We start from the raw sequence: 24,938 nt of genomic DNA on the forward strand, positions 1-24,938 counted from the left end.
GTGACAAATTCCACTCAGAACAGCTGCTACCATAAAATTTAATCTGCCACTTCCCCCCTCCCCCGCCAAAAGTCACTTCAATGTAAAATAACTTTGCCTTCCTGCTAATATTTCACAACTAATTAAAACTGAAAGGATGGGCTGAGTCCCCCCAGATTGGCTCCATCCACAAACCTGAACAATTACAGAACTGGGGAGGGGGGACACTAAGTCACGAACGCTGGAGAACATACAATGTGTCTCCAAACATTTGCATTGCCAAGAAGCGAAACTAGCAAGGATGTTTGGCAAATATAAAAGCGAGAAGTGAACACTTCAGAACAATTATCTGTTTAAATCAATTTCCATATTCAGGCGTTCAAAAGACAGAGTCATTATCTGCTCCTAATTCACCTTTGTAGTGGCCACTGTTGGTACACTTTCTGTGCAAAAAAATCACAACCAAAGCCAAAAGACAGGCTAACTACCTTATGGCATTTATTATTAGCCCACGAAATGAAAACTTTCTTCAAATGTTTTCCTCGATGCCTTAATTGTACAAGAAAATTAATAGGAAGTGGAGGGGGCCAACCTCTAGCTGTAGAACAAGGTTCTGTTGTCAAAACTCATTCACACCAAGGTGGTGCTCTATGTTCAAAAGAGATGACTGGAATGTTTCTTCAGCCAAGCCAGGGAAAATTAATGACCACCACTCGGAAATATACAGTCTGTTAGGGCAATGCCCTGATCGTCATGGAGGGGCAGGTAGGGGAGGATGGAATGAGGGCGGGCATGAGAAAGAAGGCGGTCGTCTGTCGGGAAACCCACAGGATTCAAGCATTCTGCAGGATTTTTCCAAGTTCCCCTCTAAAGCAATCGAGGCGTAAGTGACATCCAGGAAATAAAACCACGTGCACAATGTGTCCACCCTGCTGAAGTCAGAAGTGGTGGGGAGTCACTGATGACGGCGGAATGGCCCTGCACTGCCCCTTTCCTCAGACCCCGTGTCCCAGCAACAACCGGGGGACGAAGCTTCCTCGAGGACTGGGGCCTCAGGACAAATCTGAGATCTGGGATTTGGGGAGTAAAATCTGAGATTTTACTGACAAATCCTGCAATCTTATGATAAAATATATTCCGGTTTTACACCAAAGGCAAGCTCAGCACACCCTCCACGTGACTGTCCCTTCGGCGCACGCACATGCACGCAAACACACACGGAAAGCCTTTCTGTGGCCTATTAGTAGGTACGTTGTTTCCACAGCAGCCAGCGCGATCCTGTTACAAAACCTAAGTCACACACCATGTCACTCCTGTGCTAAATAGGCCCCAGCAGCACTCGCTCACTCCCAGCTCCCCCAGCTCCACTGTGGCTATAAAGGTCCCCACGGCCCTTCACGGCCCCCATCTCCACTGCCCCTTCCTCCTCACCCCCCGGTCCCCACTAGCTGGCCGCCCTCCGTCTCATCTCACCTCCGCTGCCCACACTCCCCAGAGGCTCCCTGACCGGCCCGCTGCTCCTACCCCTCCAATTTCTCTGTGTGTCCTTCCTATTGCCTGGTCTGGGTCTCCACAGAGCTCACTCCTTTGCCTCCTCTAGGTTTTGCCCAAATATAAGACCTCCATTTCTCTGACCATCTTACTCTAAGTTGCAGGCCACCCTCCAAACCCCACCTGACTCACGGACACTCTATCTCCCTTCCTTGCTTAAATTTTCTATAGAGTAGTTATCCCTTTCCCATATACTGCTTATGGTGCTGTTCTGTATATTGTCTGCTTCTTCCCTTTAAAACGGAAACTCCAAGAGGACGGTGATTTTTGTGCGCTCTGTTCCCTGCTATATTCCCAAATATTTAAGACAGTGTCTGGTCACAGCAGATGTTCAGTCAATATTAATGAATGAATGAATTCTACCATTCAATAAATAAATGAAGACAGGACTGGAGTTCTACCATTCAAAGAATGGGGCCGTAAGGTGAGCCCTACTGGGCTAGAGAGGAACGCAGGCAGAGTCAAGCCCAGTTGTACTCTCACCCACTTGGCTTCCAGGGAGGCTGGGATCGCAAGACAGTGCAAACCAGGATGGAGCTTCTTTTCATGTTCTCCATCGGGCAATGCCTTTGTCCTCAACACCAAGCTTCCAGTTATAAACTCAACTTCTGGTTATGACTCCAGTGTCATACTTAAAATCCACTAATCCCATGAACTCCTTTGGCACCCAATGAGCACAGACTGATCCACATCCATTCCCCCAAGCCACACAATGCCCTCGGGCCACACCTCACCACACAGGCTACAAGGACAGAGGTACCCACTCTCAACAAATATCCACTGATAATTCGAAGCTGAAAAAGCCAAAAAAAGAAAAGGAAAAGCATATCATTCCACCCAGACACTTAACTAGCCTAGCCAAGTGTAGATCAGGAAACATAAACATACTTGGTTCCAGGGGCAAACTCTGCTCTGAACTCATGAACCTCAGAACAGTAATATAACTTCCTATTTGGATAAAATATAGAGATAGTTGCATCAAGTTCTAGTCCAGCACGCCAATGACCACAGATCTTTTCCCATATATTCTGCTAAAGGGACACGTGACTTTGGGAGGTGGGGTGGGGCTGAGGGGTACACTCTGTATCCATTTCCTTGTTTGTAGATATATGAATAATAGAATCACCCTGCGGAAAAGCAACATCACAGGTGGTCGGTGAGGACAGGGAGAACCAAAGTCTGGGTCTCCCTGGTTTCAACCTCTCTTTCCTGCCTTTGTGGACTTTTCTCTGGCCTCGAATCCCAAATATCCAGTCTGTTGGTCCCCAACTGCTTGCCCCACACCATGCGTCTTCTGGCTCAGAAATGTGCAGTGACGATGGGTCAGGCTCTTCCCAGGCACTGTCTCATGTGACCCCCCTCAACAGCTTCAGGGGCACCCTCATTTTACAGATTAGGAAACAAAGATTGGAGACACGACGTGATTTTGCAAGTGGAGTGCAGAGCTCAAACCAAAATGCCTGACTTCAAAGCCTGGGCTCCTAATGACTACACCACACAGCAAGGTTACAGAGGCTAATGTATTACCAATTAACTTCTTGAAATAAGTCTACATGGAAATAAAATGTCTCTACAGTGTAGAAGTAAGGTGCGGGGCTGCATTTGTATCTGTTAAATGATGCATAATGTAATAAGGCCGCATAAAATAGAGCAGGCAAAATAGAAAATTCATAATGAGTCTACACATGAATTGATGTTTTTCAGAAATGTTCCATTGTCTTCAGAGTTTTTGAGAAATGTTTACTAAACATGGACTTAATGATAAAGAGAACAATTCCTCAGTTCAGAAGGCCTGATATTATTAATACTACACAGAAAATAAATATTCTTTAAAGCAAGCACTACAGCCAAATGTAGAAAGTGAATCCTCATGTAAATGAGCTGTACCACGAAATTTTCCCCTCTGCCTTCTGCACTCAACGGGCTTCCACAGCACCGGTGTGTTCAGAGGCTCACAGTACTGAAGAGTATGAAAGAAAAAAAGCACAGCTCTCAACGTTATTTGAAATGTTAAAGAGACAATATACGTTCATATTAACAATTTGAAAAATAGACACAAGGACAGTGCCTGTCAAACTTTAAGTGTCCAGCTTTAAAATTCACACTCAAAACCCGGGTAATCACTGCATTGCTGGGGTTCAAACAATGGCTACCTCTGAAAAGTGGACAGCAGGTGGGTACAGCACTGCCTGGTTCTAGAGAGAAGAAAACAGACTGAGCACACCTTGGAAAGGCGGCAGTGCGGGGCCTTACTGCTTCCACACAGACAGGGCTGTACTGAATTTCTCTTCTCCTTCCCACACTGAGTGCCTCTGCAGAGATTAAGCCCCACAGCACGAGAAGACAGGGGTGGGGCTGGCCCAGCCACCACCAGCCTTTGCTGTCTCTACCAGACAGGTAACTGCACTACAGTTTCATGCAGAAATCCTATTGGAGAACAAAGGTTTTTAGAAAAGTTCAGAGTGTCCATCATATCACAAAGCTGAATTTCTGGCCACTCAAGTAATAAAAACAGAAAGGACCAGTAGAAATTAGAGGGGGGAAAAAAAATCTAGAGTCATTCATTTATTTGGGGGGTGGGGTAGGAGGGAGGGTTATAATAGTATAACTGGGGAGAAGTAGTTGTGTCCCTTTTTTTAAGATCCAAAGAGGTCTCTGTCTGGCATCCTGTCAACAGTGTTACAAACACCGTGCAAAAAGCAGTCTTGTGTAAGTGGACAAAGAGTTATCCAAAAACTAACTCAAGACAGAAACATCAACAGTTAGGTGGAGGCATTCAAAGTTAAGATCTGATTATGAAGAGGAAAAAGGAAGTGTGTGTTTGGGATCTGTTTTCAAAGTCGGGGGCGCAGGAGCACAAGGGTGGAAGAGAAATACTATTTTTCAAAGTATGTGTGAACCCCGTAGGTGGGTAAGATTTCTATCTGGTATCAACGTTCACCTGAGAGAATAGGCAAACCAGAGAGTGTGTCCACTGAAAACAAACCAGAACCAACACGAGCCTTATCCCAGGAGCCACCTGTGCTGTGAGCATGTACCATTCCTGTCGGCAGCCCAGAACTTCCACGAGACTGCCAGTGCTGCGGAACAAGTCCACCCAACCGAGTCCTGAGACACAGACAAAATTCCTCCTACTTCATAAAATAATAAAAGAAAGTAAAGCCATCTGAGTACGTTTCATGATAAAATTAATAATTAATTCCCGAAATTGAAATATAAATCCTAAATCGTGGGAATGTTGCGATTATCAATCTCCACACCAGAATCCTTCAATTGTGCTAGAGCCTAGGTCACAGTTATGAGATTTTTTTTCCCCCTTCTTTTAAAAATAAAATGATAAGAACTGTGTCATTTTCTATGAAGTTTTAAACCATATTTCTTCTGGCCTTTTCCATTTGAACCTGAAATTCATTTCCCTATAAATATTTTAATGCCATTCTCTTACGAGGAGGAACAATCTATCAGAGAACAATTCCATAATTGTTTCAGAAGCTGACAATGCATATAATGTCACAAAGTAAAGGTCCTGAATGGAAGAGATTATTATTAAGCCTTGAAAATAATAGTGAGGTCTTGAAAAACATACTCATCAAATGATGGAACAGACCCACGTAATTCAAATGCAGATTAAATTAAGTGCTTGCAGGAAAGGGGGAAAGAGAATATACTCACTGTAAGTTTCATTTATGAAAAGTCACCGCATTGAATGTCTTTTTAAAAATCCAAAGGTCATTATATATACGTCTTCCTTCTTCTACACAATCGGAAAAAGAAGGCTAATTTGGCTTTGCTCGACTTTTGTTAGTGAAACTGGTATGGGCTGGTTGAATTGTGCCCCTCCCCCAACCCACTCCTAAGAAAAGATACGACGAAGATCTAAACCCCCACGCACCCACCATACCTCAGAGTGTGACTTTATGTGGAGGCAGAATTAGGTTACAATGAGGTCACGAGAGTGGGTTCTCGTCCAGTATGACTGCTGTACACATGAAAAAAGGACATTTGCACATAGAGGAGACGCAGAAGAAAAATGATGTGAAAAGACACAGGAAGAAGGTAGCCGTAAGCCAGGGAGAGAGGCCTGAAACAGATCCATCCTCAAGCCCCCAGAAGAAACCAATCCACAGACACCTTAATTTCAGACTTCTAGCCCCCAGAACTGTGAGACAATACATTTCTTTCTGTTAGGCAAGCCACCCAGTTTGCGGTACTGTGCCCAGCAGGCAGGCCTGGCAAACTAACACAGAAGCTATGAGGACTTTTTATTTTGATCCTCACAAACCATCTCTGTACTCACCACAGGGAAAATTTGCCAGGAATTAATGTCAAATTTATTAGGCTGTAGTTTCTACAATCTGTCTCTTCTTCCACTTTCTGAAACTTGGGATATTTTCCCATCTTCAAAACTCTCAGAGCTCTCTTCTGCCGATAATTTCTCAAAGAGAATGGGAAATGATGAACATTAACTAGTCCTACATGGTATCAGCTCTGAGTCGGTTATTGACGCGGGTTATCTTGTTTGTTCCTCACGGCCACCAGAAGAGGCACGTACTATTGCTATCACGAAGAGAGCAGAGCCCCCCTCCTTTTGCAGGTGGAATAATAGACACAGCAGCACCAGTTTACCGACGAGGGAACTGAGGCACAGTGAGGTGAAGGTACTGACCCCAAGGAGGGCCAGAGCCTGTTCCCTTAACCCCCTCCACACACACGCTTTCTTGTGGTTCAGGGCCACGGTTCGTGGCCTTCAGTTCCGGGGTGTCCTCAGGTCCCCGAGGTGCCATTCATCTGGATCTAGAAGCTCAAACATTTCTCAGCTTTACAGTGAATACTTTGGTGTCTTCCTACTGTTGGTTCTCCTAATATTTAATTTCTTACTGATGTTTTCAAAGCTTTTCTGGTTTTAAATAGCTTCTTCTCAGTTGAGAAGATAAAAGCTAACTAGGAATCAAGTAACTCTACTTCCTTCTTTGTCATCTTGTATTATCACTCCGTCTTTCCCCAGCCATAGTTCATCTTTTTTTCTTAGACTCTAAGTGTGTTTAAAACTTGTCTTTAGGGGTCGCTGGGTGGCTCAGTCAGTTAAGTGTCTGCCCTCAGGCCAGGTCACCATCCTCGAGCACTGGGACTGAGCCCCACATCGGGCTCCCCCATTAATGTGGAACCTGCTTCTCCCTCTGCCCCTCCCCTTGCTCATGCTCTCTCTCTTTCGCTCACTCTCTTTCTTAAATAAATAAAGTCTTTTAAAAAAAAAAACTTATCTTTAGAGTTTTTAATAAGCCACTGAGCACATTGGCCATTAGCATTTTTTTAATATATTTATTTATTTTAAAGAGAGAGAGCATGTTTGAACATGAGGGAGAGAGAGAGAGGATCTTAAGCAGGTTCCATATCTGGCCTGGAGCCCAATTCAGGGCTTGATCTCACAACCCTAAGATCACAGCCTGAACAGAAACCAAGAGTCAGACACTTAACTGACTTACCACCAGGCACCCCAGCCATTAGCTTTCTTGACCCCATTCTTGTTTTTTGTGCATTCTGGAATGCTCAGTCTTCCATCCTTTAAAAGGTGTATTGTGGTAATCAGAGCTCAGAAAGCCCCCAGGAGATGCCGTACGTGACTTTTTGGTTTTGCTTTGGTTTTTTGTCATTTTGTTTTTTGTTTTTTAAAAATTTTATTTATGATTTATTTGACAGAGAGAGATCACAAGTAGGCAGAGAGGCAGGCAGAGAGAGAGGGAGAGGCAGGCTCCCTGATGAGCAGAGAGCCCGATGTGGGGCTGGATCCCAGGGTCCTGGGATCATGACCTAAGCCAAAGGCAGAGACTTTAACCCACTGAGCCACCCAGGCGCCCGGGTTCTGGCTTTTCTTTTAAGAGGCATTCCTCTTTCCTCACTCACTGAAATACCACATTTTCAATCAAAACCTTATTTTTCAAAGGCTCCAGCCTCACTGAGCCACCTTTCTTTTTATTCCTTCTTTCCTTTCCTCCGTAAATCATATAAAGGCCAACTGCAAGCCCAGGACCCTTGCGGTCACCGGGTACACGGGCTCTGGCCTCACCGAGTTTCTCCCGAGCCAGAGCTCCTGCACACACATGGTCACCGGGCTTTCCTAAAGTCGGCCGTGTGCTGTGACCCGCAGCTCCTCCCTTCGCTCCAAGGCAACAGAGACCACTTGTTCCAAAGCCCTCACCACCGCTCCTTCCCCAGTCAGTCGTTCCCTCTTTTCCACATCAAGTCCAAAGCAGCCTGAAAACAGTGAAACTGTAAACAAAAGCAAAGAAAAAAAAAAATCAACTGATCCTCTCCTGTCAACTTTCGGGAGCTGTGTCATGAAAGCCTCCCTTCCCCACTGCCTCTTGCCTCTGTGCCAAAGCGTAAACCCGCTGGGAAAGCTTCGGCTGTACCCTCCCGGCGGCCCGCAGAGGTGCCACTTCCGCTTCTCCTCCGTCTCATCGCGCCCCCATGTTCTCCATCATCTTTCCACCTTCCAGGATCTTTCTTTCTATACATGGATCCACCTATTAGACGTTTCTGTTTTAGCAGAGCAAGCCTCCCTGTCGGAATTTCATTATCATCCTCTTCCCACCACACACACCGCTGACATTGCAGGATCTCGTGAAACTCCCTTCGTGTCTCTGAGCGTTGGCACAGATGAGTGAGGTCATCGGCACTCCTCCGTCGGTGCCTTCCGAGGATGATGGGATCCCTCCCCCTCTCAGGTACTTCTTTTATGTCTCCACCTGTTTTTCTCCTGCTGGGGAATTCCTTTTTAAATCCCAAGTAGCAATCTCTCCTGACCCCCCAGAGAAGGATGCCCGTTAGAGGAGCCTTTCTGTCAAATGAAGGACTGTTCCCATTCACAATAAATGTGCTTTTAAAGCCAATCCACACGTGTTTATTCAGTGTCTGTTATACACTCATCACTGTATAAAGGAAAACCAATATGCTTTTCTTTCAACATCTGTCAGACAGCCATTGCACAGGACACTTCTTGGGCAACAGCCCTCAGGAACAAATCACAGGTGCTTTCACTGACCACTCACCCCTCAGGTACATATGACACAAGAGATGCACAAATAAACCAGCTTTCTGACTCCCAGCCAATTAAACCTGGCATTACATAACTGCCATTTAAAAAAAAAAAAAAAAAGAAAGAAAGAAAGAAAGAAAACCCACAGAGGCAAACCCTCTAAACAGGATTTTCCTTCTTTAGCAGCCTCTGAGGAAAAACTGTTCTAATATGGTGTTTCTATTCCTGACAGGAATAACCCTTAATTATTATGTGCCTTAAGCATCTAGAAATTTTTAAATAGAATTTCACTTAATGTTAAGAAAATCAGAGAACTACATCAGTGGCAACAGAAAAGACTTTACACAGAGAGAGAAAGAGGGAGCTGGCATGGGGGAGATGGCCAGGGGAAGAAGCACAGATCTTGACAAGTTGCTTTTGAAGTTCTGGAAATCTTAAAGAAAAGACAGAGTGCCGAAGAAAGTCACCAAAGAAAATTAAATTATTCTGTAAGGGAATGTAAAGACTTGCCATTTATCGGGGACTAACACTTTCATCCCTGATTATATCTTGTCTCAGCAAGTAAATAAGGCATACTTATTTCCAGGAAAGAAAATACATGGATATGTAAATGAATAGGCACATGGTCTGATGTCTAAACACAGGGCTCACTTACACGACTTTGAAAAACATAGTTGTCACAAAGCGATTTTTACAAAGTATCTCTGTAGACATTATTCCTGTCATTCTTTGCTCAGTTGCATGTCAGTGACAAATAATCTAGCAATAAATTTTAATACATCACCTAAACTCTCTAGTGGTAGCTGCTGTTCATGGATATCTTAAGTCCAAGCATGGCCAACTCCAGCTGAGATCACCACAGGGATCCTCACGGAAAGAAGTCTATCCCCTCTTGTTGAGTCAGCTCTGTTAGCAAGGGTTGCCTGGGGTTGAACCATATTGCTCTGCCAGTCAGAGAGGTTCCCCACCTTCCCAACAAAGCTAGCTGGGCAGCAGGCTCTACCGAAGGGCCATTTACGGAGTACAACGTAGGTGTTGGAGTACACAAAGGCAACTGGGATGATTCCCACTCTCCAAAATGTCATCTGTTCCTGGAAAGCTCTGCTTACTGATGAACACCTAATCTAGAAAGCTGGATCAAGTGTCCTTCCACAAGTAGATCTTCCCGCCCTGCCTCCTCTGTGCAGTCAGCAAACAGTTTACAAATCCCACCCAATTTCTACTGATAGGCTAAATAGACTTGGTGGGTGTTTGATCTTCATTCCTAGTCATAATGGGACAGGAAGGTTCTTGATGTCGGAGAGCAACAGCTCAGATGGGCTGGGGCTTTGAGTTAGGCCGTATCAGTGGACCTTCTCCAAGGAGGGGAGGGGGACTAGAGACTGAATAATCACACTTGGCCAATAAGTCATCAGGTCTATGTAATGAAACCTCAATAAAAACCCTGGACACCAAAGCTCAGTGGAGATTCTTAACTGGTGGACACAGGGAGACACATCCTGATTTCCACAGGGCAAGGGCAAGAAAACACATGCCCAGAACCCTCCCTCACCCTGCCTTACATGTATTCTCATTTGGCTGGTCCAGATTTGTATCCTTTAGCATAAAATAATCATCTTAAGTAGAGCACTTTTCTGATTTCTTTGAGTCATTTCTAGCTAAGTAATTAATTATGGGAACCCCCCAATTTGTAGCCAGTTGGTCAGAAGTGTGGATGTCCCTGGGGACTTCTGAACAAGCAGCTGGCATCTGTCTTATTGGGGACCACACCCTTAACTTGTGGAGCTGACACTAATTCCGGGTGGCTGGTGGCAGAACTCCGCTGCAACATTGCAACACCCATTCTCAATTCCTTAAACACATGCCAGAAATAATGCCTTTAAGAAGTCAAGCTCTTGCAGTTGACCTGACCTCCCCAGCCCCCTCTCTACCCCCAACGCAGGCTGTGAACGTCCATGGTCTGCTCTCTGCAGAAAACTGGCCCCCGTGGGGAGACAAATACAACTATCGTATAAGGTGGCCCTTTCAATAAGTGATACAGCTGAGGTATAAAAACTACAATGAGGGGCACCGGGACACCTGGTCTGATGGAGGGTCTGACTCTTGATTTCGGATCACGTCCTGATTTCAGGGTTATGAGATCAGGCTCCGTGTGAGGTTCTGCGTTCAGTGCAAAGTCAGCTTGAGATTCTCTCACCCTCCTCTCCTTCCCTCTAGGACCCTGCCCAACTCAAATAACAAAGAAACAAAGAAAATCTTAAAAAAAAAAAAAAAAAAAAAAACACTACAATGAACACACAAAGAGAGTCCAGTGACTGACAGAGAGATTTAGGATGGCTTCACAAAGGCTGTCACAGTTGCGTACCTTAAAGATGAAACTAACTTTAAAAGAGGGTAGGGTAGAAAGGCATAAAAACAGCGTGAGTAAAGGGTTAGATCATGGGTCCAGTTTTATAATAATGAAAATTCTTTTATTAACTCCTTACTGTGTGTCTGAAATTGTGCTCAACTTATTATTTTGATATTCCAATGACGCCTCAATCCTAGTCCATTATTATACCCATTTTACAGATGAGGACACTGAGACTTCGTGAAGACACTTGAACGCACCAGGCAAGCAGCCCAGGGTGACAGGAGGGGAGACAGAAGTGAGCAGAGGAAGGTAGGTGGTGAAAAGCCCCCAGGTGTCTGTCAGAAAGCCAGTCGTGTTTTCCGCAGGCGGGGAAACCATCAGAGGTGTTCGTGCAAGGGAGCGAAGTCGCCAGCTCCATGGCTTCAGAAGATAAGTAACGGTGGCAGGAAAAGCCTTCAGAAAGAGAAAGACTGGAGCAGGGAGACCAGTTAGGGGACATTGTTCAGGTCACTGACCAAATAAGATAAGAGAGCCCGAGCGCAGGCAAGGATGAGGGCAGGGAGGTATGGAAGACTACAGAGATGCTTAATGCTGCAGCAAAAAGCTGGATGGTGGGAAGAGGAGAGGATGGTACAGACATCCAAACGTATCATCAGAAATGTGTCTGTGCATCTGACGTGTCTTCCCGTACTGATGTGTGAGCTCCATGGACTGCTCTCGATCCTTCTGCACACGCCTGAGTTGCTGGAGCTCATGTTCTTGATCAGTTAATGGATAATGAAGTCCTACTTGGAGCCCAGACTCAATACTGACGGGCAAGCATCTGAGTCCACATCCCAGATCTCGGGCCCCCGGCTCTCCCCGTGCTGTCTGGGGCTGACTTGCACCTGCCTTTGATGGATAATGAGCATCCGGGGGTCAAATCAAAGATTTTTGTCTAAATGACTTTTTAGACTGCGGAGCTGAAGCAGAGGTATAGCGGACCATCCGTCTACCTATCGATCTGATGCTATTCAGAAATACGCACATCGAGCTAGTTTTCTTCTAGCTCCCCACTCACCAGGAATGAGTCAACAGAGTGCAGAAAAGTAAACAGAAGTTGGACACAAAGTCACTCCCTCAAGGACGCCACAAAGAAAAAGGCACAGATGACTACAGAAAAAATTAATAATGGGTTTCCAGGGCTGGAATAAACAATCCTTGCTGTTCCAACCTGGTCCTTCTCACAACTTCCCATTTTCTGGTTCTGCCTGTGCCCCCACATCTCAGTTGGACAAGAAAGACTGCAGGACGTTTTCTTCACTAGCAGAACTTCCGAATCAATAACAATGCTTCCACTAAGCCTGCAAAATGTTCTGGGCACTTAGCTCATAAATATTACTCTAGATCCCACTTCTCACACTGCTAAAAGCCTAGGGCTTCCTAGTAACACTAACGACAGGGGAACGGAAACAGAAAGGAAAAGAAACTCAGCTTTCCGTTCCTCTAGACGGGGAGCCTGGAGGGGCCTCGGGCTCTGGAGAAGGAGGGTGTCCTCGGAGGGTATATCTGCTTCTCTCTCACTCCTGACATCCGCAGGAACCACTCTGCCTCTGTAAAGCCCTCCTCTGAAAACGTTTAAAGAAGACATACCGAAACGCACCCTTACACAGGCCCCTGACACATAATCAATATCCTTCGAAGCACACACATCTGTATCTTGCGTTAACCTTGCATTTCACTGTGATTTAGGACATACTCGCTGTGCTTCATCTCCAAATCTTTTCTTATCTGACATCATTCCATAATAAATACATCATCATAAAGAGACTACACATTGAAGGCACCTTTCACAAACACTTTTTTTTTTTCCAAGATTTATTTACTTCAGAGAGAGGGAGAGTGGGAAGGGGGAAGAGATAGGGCAGAAGGAGAGGGAGAGAAAATCTTAAGCAGACTCTCTTAATCTGTAGTCAGAAATCTCCACCTCACGGCCCTGAGATCATGACCTGAGCCAAAACCAAGAGGTGGACACTTAACCAACTGTGCCGCCCAGGTGCCCCTTTCCCAAAGACTTTTAAATGTGACAGAACTGACACTAGATACGGTCTTCTAGAATGATTTCAAAAGATACTAAAATTCATAAGATACCATCAATGGTTCAAAAAGGTCACTGAGAATCCAGCTTGCATATACACTGGAAACTTTTTGGTTTGGTTCAAAGAAAATGTCTCTATCCCTCACTTTCAATGATCCAATTTTAACCAAAAAGAAAAAAAAAAAAACCTATCATCCTCCCACGTCAAGTCTATGTCATGGAGCAAGAGGTTGAATTTTTTTCTATGTAGTATGTAACTAAAAAGTCAGGCAAGACATATTATAATTGACGCTAACTAGAACTCCCACAAACCACAATATCCCTCCAGAGAAACTTTTACTTTTTAACAACATGACACTTATCCCTCTCTTTAAGGGGGAAATATGAGACAATTTTCAATTTATTATAATTAAGGGAGGGGGCTAACATTTGCATACCTAGTCATGTCATTTGATGTGCAAAGGCTTACAAAGAGTTCCCCCATTTAATTTCCACAGAGCTCCTCTTAGGTAGAAATTACCTTATTTCACAGATTCTAATTACACCCAGAAGAAAATAAATGAGCATCAGTAAGGAAGCTTCTAGAACGATATCAAGTTTTGAAACCGAGGCTGCAAGCAGCGAAGGGAAATCCTACCACGTTCCTTATGGTTTAGCAATGGCGAGCCTCCGTGGGGAGACTTCCGCCCTTGGTATTCAGACTCTGTGGAACCTGACCACCACACCCACCATTCAGGTCCCTCCAAGCCTCCTCTCCCCAGCCAGCTTCTCACATTGTCCAACCTCTGTCTGCCTGCCCACAAGACAGTAGGCTGAGCCGCACCCTAACGTGGCAGTGGGGGGCAGGGGGAGAGGAGGCAGAACTACACTGATGCAGCACGACCTTCACATTCACTGATGCAGCTAATCTTCATCGAGTGCTAAGTGCCGGGCTCTGGGGATGCAGAGTGAGCAAGACAGATGCCCTCAGAGCCACCCCAAGCTAGCAGAGGGTACAGACAGAGAAATGCGCACACGGTGCCTTCATGGGGTGGTGATGGCTCTGACGGCAGAGCGGACTCCCAAAGGCTGATGGGTGTGGGATAGGATGGGGCTGGCTCTGAGAGTGGGAAAGCAAGGGCTCTCTGAATTCATGAATTCAGTGCACACAGCATGGTCCTTACCGGCAACTTTCAGAGCTCTCTGATGTGTGGGGCATTAAGAATACAGAACTAAACTAGTATTTCTCAGACTTTTTTGACCGCCACTCCCAGTAAAAATATTTTTCTATCAGGATTCAGTACACGTTGTACACAAACAACTGCGGAAAAAAAATGTTTGCCAAACAATACTCATTTCACTACTCAGATACACTCTGATAGCCCTCTCTTCCCTTTGCTCTCTTTCTTGCTTTTTCTTTCAGTTTTGGATACGACCCTGTAAAGGGTGGCAACCCACAGTCTGAAAAACATGGGTAAAAACCTTTAAGAGGCACAGCTATTATTTCTCTGATATACTTCCTCTTCTCCCTCTACTCTCTTTTTCTTCTTTCATCCCTCAAAAAAGTACCACAGAGGAAACAAAAGCACTACCGTTTATTGGAGGTGTGCTACACGCCAGAAACTGCTGGAACCTTGATGTGCACTGTCTCCTTAGTCCCACACAGCCCTGTAAGTGTAAGCATTACCATTCCCACAGATAAATAAACTGAAGCTTCGAGAACAAGGGGACTGCTCAGCAGAACATGATGAACCAGGATTCAAATTCAGTTGTGTCTTGCTTCAAAACTCCAAGTACACTACAGTGCCTTTCGTGAAAAGTTCTTAAGTAATTAAAGCAAACTTAATAGCAAGAATTTCCTAAGTCCCCCTGAGATAACTCAAGCCCTTAGAGGGTTATAGAACTGGGTTTGAGAAGTCTAAATGGAGATAAAAGAAATACACGGATGGAAAACTCTCTGGTTAAAATTCAATTTCCTTCCGTGTCCTCAGAGCACGCTTTAGTAAAGGCACTGACAAGGACTGAGCAGCAGAGGAACGGTGGCTGAGAGCTAGTGGCCTAGATCATCGCCCTCCAGACAGGCTGGCTGAACGGCACTGACCATTCTGGGCGGCTCCGAATGAGCGGCACTGGCTCAGCATCTCCCAGGCTGAGGAGAGGCCATAAATATTCACAAGACGAATGCTAACACAGGCAGAGTGAAAGTAAACACCACGCACAGCTCCCACTGTTTTATTTTTAACATCTCCCAAAATGATGTTAAGTGAAACTATTTGCTGAGAGGGAATCTTATTTGGAAAGATAGTTAAACATATTGAGCACAGATATTTCTGTTCTTTCAGCCCCGTATTCAAAGATACACTTGACACAGATACCAGGTATATCCAACATGGGCAGATCAGAACAAATTCTCGGCCCCCCAAAAAATTTCCACCAAAGTGATGACTTGGGGAAATTATTGACAAGGTCCTACTTAAAACTACTGCATCATTACCGGGGGCCTCCCCTGACCTAAAATAACTAGATTTTGGTGCCAGTACGTGAAGTGGCCATTGACATTGTTATTTAGAAGTTATAATAGTTCTCAGAAAATCTGAAGAAATGAGGTATTTTTTAACAAACACATAACAAGTGCAATTTTTACTTGCACACATGGTAAGTTAAATAATTTATTTGTAGAATGGCCTTGGAGTTTATATTCTTTGGGTAGCTTGTTGGGTAGTTTAATCTGGTATATAAATTCACATACAAATATGAGAGTTTTTTTTTATCTAATTATGTGTTGTTATTTTCTCAGCATCTCTTAGCAATAACAATGCTGCCTAGTCCTCTTTTCTTTGCAAATTCCATGATGAAAAAAAGTCCTGAATGTGCTGAAGAATCCACCGCCTGCTTATGAAACATAAAGGCTATGAAAACATGGCATGTATTCAAGTAGACCAGTTTGTTTTTAAATATTTTAATAGTGTGCACGACTGCATTAGGAGCTTAATGTGTATTATGCCGATCTTACATCTAGTGTGTAATACACTTTGATCATTCTATCAAAAGATCAAAATTTAAATATTATGTAAATTATATTTTATATGTGTTCTCCTCTGCATGAAATCAAACAGAAAACCTGTTTCTTCTCTAAACACATGAGAATATAAACAAGCAACATATTTAAAGTGAAGAAAATACTCGCTACTTCATCCCATTAAAAAAATGCCCCCAGGTATCAATTAAAATAAAAAGCGTTTACATAGTCTTAAAATAAACTTAAATGTCTGTTTATCCTTCCAAACTATTAAGCATATTCTTGATGTTTATTTTAAAGGTTTTTTTTATCCACAAGAAATGCCATGTAAATCCATTTCATGAAAATTCCTACAGATCATGCAAATCAACACAAATGAAATTGAAGGGGGGGCACCTGGGTGGCTCAGTGGGTTAAAGCCTCTGCCTTCACCTCAGGTCATGATCCCGGATCCTGGGATAGAGCCCCACACCGGGCTTTCTGCTCCATGGGGAGTCTGCTTCCTCATCTGTCTCTGCCTGCCTCTCTACCTACCTGTGATCTCTGTCTGTTGAATAAATAAAATCTTAAAAAAAGAAATTATAAAAAAAAAAAGAAATGAAAGTGAAGAATACTGAATCTTCAATACTCAAAAAAAGTTGTCGTTTTCACAACTAAAGTATGAAACTTAATTAGAGCAGCTATAAAAGCAGCTATAAAAGACATTCTTAGGACTATTGGGGGAAATGTGAAAATAGGATTTTAGATATTATGATATTTTGGTTAATATTCCTAGGTGTGACAATAGCTCTATGACTCTTTAAGAAAACATCCTTACTCTTAGTGTGTGGATGATGTAGTTTTCAGGAAAGAAACAACAACATAGGAAACTAACTTGATGTATGAAATTGACAAATGGTCTGACAATGATATATTTGGACATATAACTGAAGAGAAATATGAAAAAAGTATGGCAAAATGTTAATAATGGTGGAATTTCAGTGGAAGATAAACAGATGTTTGTTGTATTATTCTTTCAACCACTTGGTGTATATGAAAATTTTCACAATAACAAATTGAGGGGAGGAAGAATCGTCATTTTCATTTAAACATGGGCATATATTGACTCTTGAGCCAAAGGGTACAGATAAAATATTGCTCTACATAGAAACAGAATGTTTCATTTTCCAGTAACAGTATGCCTCAGAGAATCAATTTTCCACCATTGACCCAGAGAAATTATGGCAACCCTTCTGGCCAAGACCACAGGGAACAACAGCTGACTGACATACACCACCTGAATTAGAGCAGAGGCATGAGAATCCCCAGAGGGTAATCCACGCTGCCCAGCGAGTTTACATGGCAACCTGTGCCATTGGAAAAATAAGGGTTGAACATACAGACCTTCCAGTCTAGAACCTTCACAGCAAACAGAACCTGCAACTTTGCCAGGCTCTGTTTCTGGAGACAGAATATCAAGCTGTGACATGAACTTAAAGCTAAATTAAACAAATTGACACCATCAATTTGAATCATTCACCCACTAAAGCTAGATTTCTGTCTTCCCCTGTCACTCTGCTCAATACAGTGCACCACCAGGTTTCATATTAAGCAAGAAATCTGAGAGGCTATCTCCCAAATTCCACTTAAACCTAATACCAAAGTATGTGAATTACATAAGAAAGTTGAGAGAGAAAAACCTGTAAGCATTTGATTTAGACATACCCAAAGTATTTAAAACGAGACTCAGTCCCATGAAACAACACAGCAGGATGTTACCCACCTACAGTTACAGGCATTTTGTTTTGGGGTCCAAATCCCACCAGTTCTGGGCTCTGGTCCACTATTAGGTCAGAGTGCAAACCAGCCATCCATGACTTGCTGCAGAATCTGATAATCTTTTTTAATTGGACTGAACTAAAACCAAGAATTAAGCATTGAATTGTCAAGTTGCCCTATGAAACCAAACGCTCTCTCCTCCCATTGTATCTCTTTTATTTTCCTGGCCTTTTATTTTTATCATTTCTTTTCTCCATAATTCAATTCTTTATCTTTAGGTACATATGTGTGTGTATATGTGTGTATGTATACATGCACATAATTAGATATGTATATATGTTCCGTCGTGTCATATTAAATGTAATTGTTCTCTCTTCAATTTCTTTTTTTCCTGTCCTTCCTCTTTTCCCCCAATTCCTCCAGGCCTCCCAGGCCACCCAAAGGCATTGTTTTCACCAGGTTAAACTCCAGGCTGTGGAGCTATAAAGAATTTTGACGTGGTCCATAAAGCCTGATCGAATCAGGCCACGGGCTGGAGGAGTTAGGGGGAAATGGCTCACTTTCCTTTAAACTAAAGAATAATTATCTCGTTTATGAGTTGTAGGAGACCCTTCCCATCTAGGTACTGCTGACTGCCTTTGATGTTTAACCAGACCTTCATACCTCTCTTTAAGAGAATCAGGAGACCATGACACTGAAAGCTCATTCGGGCTTCATGTTATCCCAATGAAAGGCATGTCAGAGGAGGGTTGAAAACATTGATGAGTTTGGGCAACATCTGTGAACTTGACTTATCCCAAAAAGTCCTGAATTCTGTTCAGTGCCCTCATTTTCTGATTTCTAGCCTATCCATAAGCACTAAGCTAGAACCAACAGAAACACAAAGAGATTTAAAAAAAAAAAAAAAAAGTTCTTCCCCAGAGAGGAACGAGCACACATTTGTTTATCGAAAGTTTACTATCTGTGAAAACACAGTCCCATGACTGAAGTGTCAATAACCATGAACCCTCCATGTCTAGAAGACCAGAACCAACCTACTTCAAAAACTCTAGAGGAAATGAATCTCTTGCAAGATTCCAGCAAAAAGCTAGGGATCTTCTGCCACATCCAGGCCTGAGAGGAACAGAGAAGAAGGCACCTCAATCATCAGGGACAAGAGTTCACAACTGAAAACACTCTGGCCTGAGAGGATGCTCAAGAAGTAGAGAGACACATGCCTTAGGGCAACAAGGGAGACATTTGGAACCAAAGGCCAATGTTTACCCATCTCCAGATTAGAGATATGATCTGAGCCCCTTCCTGAGTCTGTAAAGATTAAATGCGTCAGTATGCATAAAGTGCTGAGAGCAGGGCCTCGCACATGGTAAGCACTGTGGAGATGCTAGCTAATTCCTAGGAGTATAGGCTAAAAGCATGCCTACAGAAAAGCCTGCCCCAAAAAAAGGTTACTTTCTTTAATCCCCACCAACAGACCTACTACTAACCGCCAGAAATACCTATGTCTCAATTCTTCAGTTCCCTGTGCAAGCCCTAGGATGTCTGGAGTGGTCTCGGCTGAGATGAGGCGAGACTCCTCTCCCTAGCAACTGGGTTCAGATATAAAATTGCAACATGGCAACATCATATGATTAAAATGGAAAGCTGACATGCACTTCAGAGCCCACACTTTCTCAGGGTGTAGTTCTGCAGCTTCTAACAAATGTTCCCAACTCTGCAACACCTCAAAAACAGACTCTGTTGAAGACACACACGAATTACCCTCCACATTAAGAAAGACATCTATCCAGCCGTGACCCTCCAACAGAGTACCTGACCCCAGAGTGTGCGGCATAAACAAATCATTGGCCACTGCCCTGCCTGCCCCACACCCTGAGTCAGGTCTGCAGAATAAGGCAGATCCACTCGCCTTCCTTCTCTGATGCCGACCCACACCTGGCATGCTATGTTGACAATACTTACGCATTACAATAGGGCTTCTTTTCATAGCCTTTGTAGTTGTTCATGTTGAGAGCCATCTTACAGACCTCACAATGGAAACATCCTTTATGCCAGTACTGAAAAAAAAAAAAAAATGTAAAAGTTCAGTACAATGCCAGGCTTTCCAGGATGGGTACAGAGGGGATATTTTTAGTGCATTGCCGCCCCACCCTTATTTGAAAATACTACAACAAAATGACTGTAGGTAACAGGAGATGTGTTTGCCTACTTTCACTTAAGTAAATGAGGCAGGGCGCTATTAGAATTGAGTTTTAAATGAATCCCCTCCACAAGTACAGACTCTGAGGGAAGAACCGCCAAGGCTCTCCCCATAGCGCACTTGTATGGGCAGCCAGAATGGAATCCTAACCGGGCTGATGGAGAAATGGAACCTGTGCAGTGGCTTCAAAAGGAAGACGAATCCTGTTCCAAGTGCCTGAACATGGTGTTTGTAGCATCTCAACAAATGTGGGTCCACCGGAAGTCAGGCCACCCGAAGGAGCAGGAGGGGGGCCGTGTAAGTACCCCTAGGCGCCCCCATCCCTGTCCAGCTTCTACTAAATTGTGGGGAGGGGGGACTCAGTCCGGTCTGACTGACGAGGTGACGGGGTGCCCTCGTGAGGCGCTTCCATCACCACACGCTCATCTCCCAGGGACAGCCTCCGGCTGGTTTCAATGATCGGTCACTCCGGAGAGCGCAGGGGTCGTCCTCTCAGGCTGTTCTACTCCATCTACGCCCGCGAAGGGCAGGGAGCAGGGCTGCGGGGGCCGGCCCGAGGCCACTTCCTCTGGAATTCCCCAGCCGGGTGGATGAACCCCCCGTGGGTCCTGCCCGCCGCGCCGAGCCAGGTCTCCGGCGGGGATTATTCTTAGCAATGCCGCAGCGGCTGCCCCACGACAGGTTAATTATTATTTGCCTCGCCGCCTCGCCGCCGACACGGGAGGCGCTGGGGCGGCGGTGAGGTGGGTGCGGGCGGATCCTTGGGGCGGGGATGCGGGGCGGTGAGGGGCAGGAGTGGAGGTGGGAAGGGGTCCAGCCTGGGCTCTCGGGACCCCGGGGCCGCGCACCCTCGCCGCCCGCACCCCGACGAAAACCCTTGCCGGCTCCAACATCACCAGCGCCAAGCGTGCTGTCTTGATACTCCTGCGGGTGTTTTCCTTTGCATGCCCTCACCCTGGGCCAAGACCCTAACAATCAGAGACCCACTCCTCTCCCTCCATCCCAGATGCCAAAACTTCTCGGAGCAGGTGCAGCCCGGCGCCCGGCAGGTCCGGGCTGGCCCGGCGCCCCCTGGCTCACCTTATCCAGGCAGTTGACTTTCTCCGTGGGATACACGACTTTTCCGCAGCGGGCGCATTGGGGGTTCATTGTCGCGGTTCCCAGGGGCGGCGGCTGTGCGACAGCGGCTGGGGGCTCCGAGGAGCCGCTGTGACATCCCCCGGAGAGCCCCGCACCGCCTCTGGGCAGGCGGGAGGGCTGCGGGCGGCCGGGCGCCGGGGTCGGGAGTCGGCGCCGGACCCCTGGCGAGCCGGCCGCGCGACGCGCGGGAAGGGCGGCGGGGGCGCGGGCGGGTGTGCGGCGGGGCCTGGCGCCGGGGGGGCGGCCGCGCTCGCTGGCCCCGGCTCGGCTCCGGCTTGGGCTCCGCGCCGCTCGCTCTGCGTCGCTCGCACTCCAGGTACCGGTGACTCACACAGACACTGGTTCCCGCCCCTCGCGCTCACTCGCTCCCCCGCCTCGCCGCCGCCGCCGCCGCCGCCGCCGCCGCCGCGCAGGCCAAACCCACCCGCGCGCCCGGACCCAAGAGGCAGGGAACGAGCACGTCGGGCACCGGGGAGGGAGGGCGCAGCGGGGGGAGGGGGCGGCGAGACCCGGAGAGCCCCGCAGACAGCCGCGGGCTGCGACTGTGAGGCCTGAGGGCGAGCCTGGTTCCGCAGCCGCCGCCGGGGGCGGCCAGGTGGGCGGCGGCGGGGGAGGGAAGCGATGTGGGTGGGAGAAACGCGCTGGGGCGCTCAGACCCGCGCACTCCCTGCCCTTCCTCTTCGGTCTGCTGCCCCAGCCGGGTCACCCCCGCGCAGACCCGCGTTCCCGGTACCCAGAGGACGCGGGCTTGAGCCCGCCCTCCGCCTCCAGCCCCCGCACGGCGGGCAGCGGCGCACCAACGCCCCACGCCGAGCCGGGTCCGCGGCCGAGGCTTTCGAAGCGGCCGCGCGCAGCCACGCGGGGGGGGCCCAGCCGCCGCGACACCGGCAGGGACCGCCCGCGGGGCACCGCGCGTGGGGTCGCGCCCGCTCGCGGGGGCGTCTTCGGAGAAAAGCGGCCCCCGCGCGCCTGTGTGAGGTCGTCAGACCCTAGAGGAGGACGCGACTTCTCTCACTGGTCCCCAGACGCTGCACTTTTTCTGTCTGTTCTTGGGGACCGGGTGGTCATTTTAGGCCCCTGAGTAAACGGTCGTCATTCGTTCCGCTGTGCGTGTGTGTGTGTGCGTGTGTGCAGTTTATTTTTACAGTCAAACAGCACAGAATCTACGAAAAGTTCTTCACTTGCAGGAAGGGAAGCAATTACTAACCCATGGTCCTCACCAGTAAATCCAGGTAATCAAGCTCAAGGCTGAGGTAGGATAAAACCAAACGGAATAGAATAGAAATCAGTTTTAAGTTTTAAAAAGATCTCAGGTTATTGGACTCGCTTTATAAAAAGCAGCAAAATGGAGCTACGATGCCTGAGTTCAAAGCCCAGGCCTGCCATTTACAAGTCCTGTGACTTTATGCAACCACTTAGCGTCTCTATGCCTCAGTTTTCTAATCTACGAAATGGGGATAACATAGCACTACAGAAAGAGCTCCTCCTCTCCTACTGTGAGGATTAAATGAGTCAGCAGTTCTGAAGTGCTTCAAGCTGCCAGCCTCTCGGGGAACACTACATAAGTGTCAACTAGGATTATCACAGGTTGGGTACAACAAACAAGCAAACACATTCCGTTGCTAGCACACAGATAAAGACTCAGTAATGCCACACAGCAACTACTGTGACAAATATTTCTGTCATTCTTTTAAAGTCATAGCTGCAGCCTTTCATGAAAAAAGAAGAGTATTGATTTCTGAGCCTCTGTGGCCGTCTGCGCTGATGAAATCTCATTCGTGATGATGCTGTGCTGTTTGACTTTTCAAAAGAGATAATTTCTTAAAAGAGATTCACCAGTGCAAGAGCCTTTGAACCCCTCATTGCCCTGCTCACAAATCCCCCTCAAAAGCAAATAAAACAATAATTTGCTGTCAGAGAGGATCCGTTGTCATTTTAAAACACCTCGGAGGTCTTTAAAAATGCCTGAGACCATGGATAAATCTGGAGGATTTTATGCTAAGTGAAATAAGCCAGACAGTGAAAGACAAATACTTCAGGGTATCACTTATATGTGGAATAAGAAAGAGAGAGAGAGAGAGAGAGTAACTTACAGAAACAGATTTTTTTTTTTTAAGTGGTTGCCAGGGGCTTGGGAGTGGGGACAATAGAGGGAGGTTGGTAAAAGAATAAAAGCTTTGCGCTATAAGATGGATAAGCTCTGAGGCTCTAATATGTAACATGGTGACTACAGTTGAGAACACCATATTTTATAAATGAAATTTGCTAAGAGAGTAGAACTTAATTGTTCTCATCAAAAACAAGGTAAATATGAAAGATGATGTATGTATTAACCCAACGGGGGGGGGAACCCCCTCACAAGGTATACATATATCAAATCATTACAATGTATGCTTTAAGTATCTTACATTTGTATTTGTCAATGATACCTCAATAAAGCTGAGGGGAGAAGAAAGGATATGTATTCTTAAATAGGATATTTATTCTTAAAAAAAAAAGAAAGAAAGAAAGAAAACAAAGGCCAAAGAAGGGCATCTATGATCATCTGAAAGGCATAATCTTTTTAACATTTAGATTTTCATGACTATAAATCATGGAAATAAAATATAAATAATATATATTTATATAAAATATATATTTATAAAAAATTAAAATCCTATTCTCTTTTCCAAATGGTATGCAAAAAATTCTGAGGAAGATTGATGGTGATCATGACATTTATAGCTGATTTATCCGGTCTTCCAACTATGAATTATATAATTTCTTAGCCAACCAGCATCTATTATAATGCAGGACACATAGTAGGTACTGATTAAACGTTTGTTGGAAGAAAGTATGAAAAAAAACAAATGAATATATTAAAATTGGAATTAACTATGATGTTCTATTCTCCCAAAAGTAAACAAACGAATGCTTAGAGTTGTATTTTCCTCTCACATCTGCTTCTCTTACTATTTTCATTTTCTGCATTAAGCCAGCTTCTAAGTTTCTTAGTGTCATTTTACTGATGTAAGAGGAATTTTAATACCATCTGTCTTAAAAGGACTTCTTTATTTCAAAATTCAAAGTACTATAAACAAGAGAATTGGCAGAAACCTGTCATCTGGCCTAGCCTTCCTCCTTCAAGCAGATGAATGATTTAATTATCCACTAGGGAGACCTTTTGCCCCTTTCATGTCTTTTTCACTTGACTGGTCAAGAAATTGTTCCTTATGGTAAATATACCCCAATATCTCTACTTTAATTAAATCCTTTTCTGCTGGCTTGGACATCCACAGATATAAAGAACAGCTAACCATCATGACCCTCATGAAAACATTTAGATACTTATAAAATTATATTTTTCTGTAGCTAAAATTCCCAAATCTATTTACTTTTACCTGTGGGGCCTATTTATACAGAACCTATTGAAGACCAGATAATCAGCTTACTATTTAAATTAAATAAATTGAACTTCAAATAAAAGCTTCCATGAGCAGTTACTATTACAGAAAGCCAAAAAGCACTTTGACAAACATTACCTCGGGCATAGAATATGACAGATTGTATTACTGGTTCACAACTTTTTGCTCCCTTCTATCCCGGCAATGTTTCCTATAGGCATAGTGTATTTCTCCACTGCAGTGACTCTGTACTTGACCATGTGACTTCCTTGGGCAATGGAGCAGACACTTTAAGGTACTTGTACAGTTCACCTCTGTTCTTCCACCCCTTGAGCTCTGGCACCCAGCCATGAGAAAAGCATATCCCAGGGAGTGGCTCTTTATTGACTTTGCCCAAGAACAAAAAGACCTATCTAACCAGTAGAGCACAATTGAGTTCCGTCAACCCAGCCGTACCAAGCACAGC

The 24,938-nt window shown here is 45.3% G+C and overlaps 1 protein-coding gene across 4 annotated transcripts in view; it reads right to left on the reverse strand.

Annotated features, from left to right (window-relative positions):
• Nucleotides 1-21,168, reverse strand: part of NEBL (nebulette) — a 368,185-nt gene extending 347,017 nt beyond the window's left edge. For 2 of the 4 annotated variants that reach the window (XM_082742122.1, XM_082742121.1), the window contains exons 1-2: nucleotides 21,030-21,168; nucleotides 19,712-19,806 (exon numbers count right to left, since the gene is read on the reverse strand). In XM_082742122.1, the coding sequence (XP_082598248.1) occupies nucleotides 19,712-19,806; nucleotides 21,030-21,098 (164 nt within the window). In that variant the 5' untranslated portion in view covers nucleotides 21,099-21,168. Of the gene's footprint in view, nucleotides 1-19,711; nucleotides 19,807-20,099; nucleotides 20,464-21,029 lie in introns of those variants that run through there. The other 2 variants (XM_082742123.1, XM_082742124.1) reach the window with 2 other exon arrangements.
• Nucleotides 21,169-24,938: the final 3,770 nt, after the last annotated feature.

The sequence above is a fragment of the Mustela nivalis genome (genome assembly GCF_964662115.1).
Source record: "Mustela nivalis genome assembly, chromosome: 7".
NCBI lineage: Eukaryota > Metazoa > Chordata > Mammalia > Carnivora > Mustelidae > Mustela > Mustela nivalis.